The 5158-nt window shown below is 39.1% G+C and overlaps 1 protein-coding gene across 2 annotated transcripts; it reads left to right on the top strand.

Moving 5' to 3' along the window:
• The first annotated feature begins 1317 nt into the window (after positions 1 to 1317).
• Positions 1318 to 4640, top strand: tmem170a (transmembrane protein 170A). 2 transcript variants are annotated; one of them, XM_047597546.1, is made up of 3 exons: positions 1318 to 1588; positions 2989 to 3159; positions 3532 to 4640. In XM_047597546.1, exons 1-3 carry the CDS (start codon positions 1474 to 1476, stop codon positions 3660 to 3662), a joined length of 417 nt encoding a protein of 138 aa, XP_047453502.1. In that variant the 5' UTR covers positions 1318 to 1473; the 3' UTR covers positions 3663 to 4640. The 2 variants fall into 2 exon arrangements, with proteins under 2 accessions (XP_047453502.1, XP_047453503.1); XM_047597547.1 differs by lacking the exon at positions 1318 to 1588 and adding an exon at positions 1644 to 1666.
• Positions 4641 to 5158: the final 518 nt, after the last annotated feature.

The following is a 5158-nucleotide window of genomic DNA, read 5'->3' as shown; positions in this document are numbered from 1 at the left end:
CAGGTATTTGTAATCCTCTACGAGGTCAATGTCTAAGCCCTGGATGTTCACCGGTGCAGTGTGAAGTGGTTTCCTGCTGAGATCAATCACCACCTCCTTTGTTTTGCTGGCATTGATGCGCAAGTGGTTCAGTGCACACCAGTGTACAAAGTTGGTGATGACCTTCCTGTACTGCAGATCATTGAAACACACACCCGACCATGGCTGTATCATCAGAAAACTTCTGGAGGTGGCAGCTGTCTGTGTTGTACCTGAAGTCTTATATGTACAGGGTGAAAAGGAAGGGAGAGCACAGTACTCTGCGGCGGCCCCATGCTACAGATTACCATATCACACACACAGTCACGAAGCCTCACATATACCACTTTCACATTGAAAATTCTGGGTCGACCTGGGTCGACTCGCCTTTGGTGCACTTTCACATCAGCAAGAGTCCCAGGTTGGACCTCCCACTTTGAGAGCTATGTGCCTGTTTTTCCTTCCTCATACCTCATCGTGTACATTGCAGATAACATTGCGGTTTATTGTTGACCTGAAGAATGGACCGGTCAAACCCCCGCTCCTACAAAAGGCTGCTGATATTTGAATAAATCACTGTGTCCTGCACACGGCCCGATATCTTCCGCCAAATCTCCTTTTTCCCTCGGATGCCATGATCATTAAAAATGTGTGGGATATAGCTATACAGCTGTATATAAACACAGTTGCACATGTACCTATTCCCCAATCGGTCAACATCAGAGTGAAAAACTTGACCACTGTCAGTGTATTTACATGCAGAACTTAATTGAGCTATGCTCAAAATTCGACTTTCTGATTACAGTCCATGTCCCAGCTTACGTGCAGCGCAAGAAAATCGAATAACTGTTCTCCTCCTCCACACTAGGTGGCGATACGTGTCTTCTCAGCGGGATAATACCACATTAATACGGCCCGATTTCCAGTTGACCTATTACACGATATAATAAACAAGAGTTGTTCATGCGGCAGGTGCATGTAAACGTACTGTGTGGCCTTATGGCAGATATTTTTTTCAAGGGCACAGGGCCAAATTGAAAGAAATTCCTAATTCCTGCCCTGGTAGAGAACCTTCTGGGAGAAAAAGGAAAGCTAGCATAAAACTTCTGATTAGGTTCCTGAATGAAACAGGGTTAATGGAATGGATTTTTTGTTTTGTTTTGTTTTGTTTTATTTTGTTTTACAAATTTTACAAATTTACTGATCTACACTCCAATCCGGTAGGTGGCGGTAATTGCACCTAAAAGTTGGTTGCCAGTCGTCAATCAAATCTAAAGAAGAAAACTTCCTCATGACGTCAGAAAAAATTATGTTGACAGCTAACCCATCTAGCCTGATGCTAGTTAGCTTTGCGGCTAGGTTGAGCCTTTACTCAGAGAATTCCTCACCAACTCTTTGTTTTATACGTCCGTTGGTGATCTTTGACTCATGCAGTGTCTAAAATCATTGTGAGATATGGAGGATAGGTACAATGAGATCGGATTTGTTCAGCAAATACTCGGTTTGAATCTAGTGCCGAGAAAAAATGGCACAAACCGAGGCAACAATACATCTCTCAGCGACTTCTCAGGTGGGCCAATGTTTGATAGTCTGTTGGCTATGCGGGCTATGTAATTGTCCTAAGCTACTCGAGATAAAGACGGTTTAGGTAAACAAATGCCATTTGAAATTGTATCTTGGTGTCGCGTTTCCCTTTTAACGATGGAGGTAAACGGTGACTTTCCGTGCATCTGTTGGTTGGCGTTTAGGTTGTTCATTCGTAGGGATAGCTACCGTCGTAGTTCTTCTAAACGATCGGCATTAAAGCGTTCTCTAACGCCCATGACGCCATTTCTTTAGAAGTTCTTTAACAATTTGAAGCGTTGTTGAAAGGCTTGGTTATAAGGACATCAAAATGAGGTTTCAATCCAATAGAAAATTTGTGGGGTAATACAGTTGGACTCCTGTTTCAAAGTTCAGCTGTCCATCTTGTACTTAAGTATTTTATTGTAATTAAACTGTGCGTGTGATGTACTAAAATATATTTCTTTGTGAGACTGGAGGTAGTAGTAATAATGGTCAGTGTAACATAATTGTATGTCATACTTACAGTTGTTATAAAAGTTTATAAACCACTTTATTCACTATATCCCTTGATCAAGTATCTGTGGAATGCACTGGAACAAGCACGAACCATAAAAGCCCTTCCCGTCAACCCATACGACCCAAAGGCCCCCACTAACAACATTCTGTTGTTGTTGGGGAGACCTACGCAATATTAAGAATGTGGTCATAACGTTATGCCTGATCAGTGTATTATTGTCTGTAATGTAGGGCAGACCTGACCAAAGGTCTACAGTAGTTACTTAAATGTGTTCATTTACTATGTAGCATTGCCCTCTACTGGCCATAAACTGGGCACAAACTATTCTTGCTGATGGCTACTGGTGCTACAGAAATACACAGTACTTAAATGCTGTATTGAGCACTAAATGAACTTTACAATCTTGGGACAGATATAAAGTTAGCTGATAATGTAGACATAGAGCATGTGACTCATTAGTTTAATATTGCTAATACAGACATATTGTGAACATAGAAGTGGCTTAGTAGTATCTTACTCACTTGTGCTGTCCATAGAAGTACCAGATGACATCTAACAACCAAGAAGACTTTTTACAATATTGAAAACTTCAAACTACTGGAGGGATGGCAGATCAAAGTCAATCATTATTCGTCCAAAGGTTGCGAGAAGTCAGGCAGAGTGCCATCAGTGCCGTGATTGGTCTCACTTTGTCTTTAAGTGGTATTAGCTAGAAATTACTGTTGTTAGTTATACTAAACTTTGAAACCTGCTCGTTGCTAGTTGAGAATTTCTTCTGTTAAGCAAGAGAGCAAGAATTTGACCATTTGACTGTATATTGATTGTTTGTTTTGTTTTTTTGATTGGCAAGAAGGGATCCATGACTGCATAATTGTATGTTATTCCAGAGATGTGGTATGGAGTGTTTCTGTGGGCAGCTGTCTCCTCTCTGGTCTTCCACTTACCTGCTGCTTTGCTGTCACTCGCCACACTGCATCAGCACAAGATGGCCCGATTTATGCCCATTGGCATCGTTCTCATGGGCATCATGGGACCAGTTTGTGGGGGAGTTCTCACTAGTAAGACTTTCTACCTATATGTGTGCTTTTATTTCTACTTGCAATTGTCCTAATCAATTTTTTCAGTGTAGATCCTGATCCAAGTAGTTTAATATTGGAAAATCATCAAGTCCGATTCTTACATATTTATCAAAATAATATATTTCTTCAGATTGTATACTCAAACACTGGACTAATCATTCTGTTAAAGTTATTGAAATTGCAGAGATAGTCAATCTACTAGTAATTATACAGTGGTGTCACGGAGTCGAGTTTGTACCCTCAGATTATTTCTGACAACTTAAAGCTTAAAGGCATTGCTGCCTTATAATACAACATATTGAACTAAATATCAGATGGTAAATGCTTGTTTTTTTCTGTGTTTGTTTTTAGGTGCAGCCATAGCAGGTGTGTACAAGGCAGCAGGAAAGACGATGATCTCTTTAGAGGCTCTTGTTTTTGGTGTTGGACAGTCATTTTTCGTCCTCATCATCTCCTTCCTCAGGATACTTGCCACCCTTTAGCAATCCCTCAGCCTATCACAGTACACCTGATGTTGCAAGGTCATCCTCCCAACAGGACTAGATTTTTACATGTAACAAAACCAGATCTCTTGTGAATCCTGCAACACATGTGAACAATGTCATTTTTTTATGCATTAGGGCAGAGCAGTGTGTAAACTGAAGGTGTGTGTTATAAAGACCAATGGATTCTGAGCTGAACTATTGACCCCATCTATGTGTCCCCATTTCCAAAGTTAAGCAAATATCCTAATTTCATAAGGTTGTTGTATTCATGCATCGTGTGAAGGTAACAGGATGCCAGTAACCTCTCTCAGGTGTGTCTGTCTGTCTGTCTGTCTGTCTGTCTGTCTGTCTGTTTCTGTGTGGCTCTGAGTCCTCGCAGTGACTGCAGACTGACAGTATGCTGCTGTATAAAAGAGGAATGTGATGATTATATGCAAGAGTATTGTTTTCTCTCTCGAGGCCTTACTTTATATCTTTATATGTGTATATGTATATATATATATATATGTGTATATATATATATATATATATATATATATATATATATATATATATATATATATCCCTAAGCTAATTTATTTGGTGGTAGAGGCAGTACAGGGATTTACAGACTTGATTGCAGCCCTAAAAATGTAGCCTAGAAAGTGTATTTACGGTGTTTCTGCTTTTCTTCTTGGTTTGTTTGTTTAGGTTAAAACTAGGGGACAAAAGGATGGTGAGATCTCTAACAAACTGAAAAATGAGACAAGCTTTTAATCTTTTCTCTCTATGAATGTTTTACAGTTTTGTCATTTTGTGACAATGAACTGATTTGTATATGTTATTTCCAGGTCTTTTTTTTGCAGATTTTTTAAGCTTCTTAATGAGCGAATATGAATTACTAATTTATTTTTCTGCAATTAATGTGTATTTTATGGTTCAGTGGAAGTGTATTATCTTACAATTTGTATGAAATCAATAAATTTACACACTCTTCATTGTCTGTTTTGATTGCAGTGAGATTCAGTCTTAATTTGTTTAATACATAAAAAATGAAGTTACTCCAAAGTAAACTGAGACCACCAAGTACACACATATTATCCATTTTATTCCCAGTTAAATCACTCTGTCGATTGTGTACATATGGAGTATCATTACAAATAGTTTTGGTAGAAACTGTAGATATTGGAACACCAAGCCCCTACAATATTTATTCATAGACATCATTAACTCAAGCTAATGTTGCAAGTGGTGTAACATGCTTCTCCTGCTCTTCTTTTCTCTATATCCTCTCTGTTTCTACCTGGCTGGCCTTCAGCAGATGGGTTCCTCCATATGAGCTGGGTTCTACTCAAGGTTTCTTCCTGTTAAAAGGGAGTTTTTCTTTGCTACTGTCACCCTCAGGCTTGCTCTGGAGGTTGCAGGCTGGTTTTTGTGAAGCGTCTTGAGACGATTTTTATTGTTATTGGCACTATATAAATAAAATTGATTTAATACAATAGCTGAACAAGAAT

This window comes from Mugil cephalus, chromosome 10, assembly GCF_022458985.1.
Source record: "Mugil cephalus isolate CIBA_MC_2020 chromosome 10, CIBA_Mcephalus_1.1, whole genome shotgun sequence".
Taxonomy (NCBI): Eukaryota; Metazoa; Chordata; class Actinopteri; order Mugiliformes; family Mugilidae; genus Mugil; species Mugil cephalus.
The sequence above is the reverse complement of the archived record's forward strand: the minus strand, read 5'-3'. Positions and strand labels throughout refer to the sequence as shown.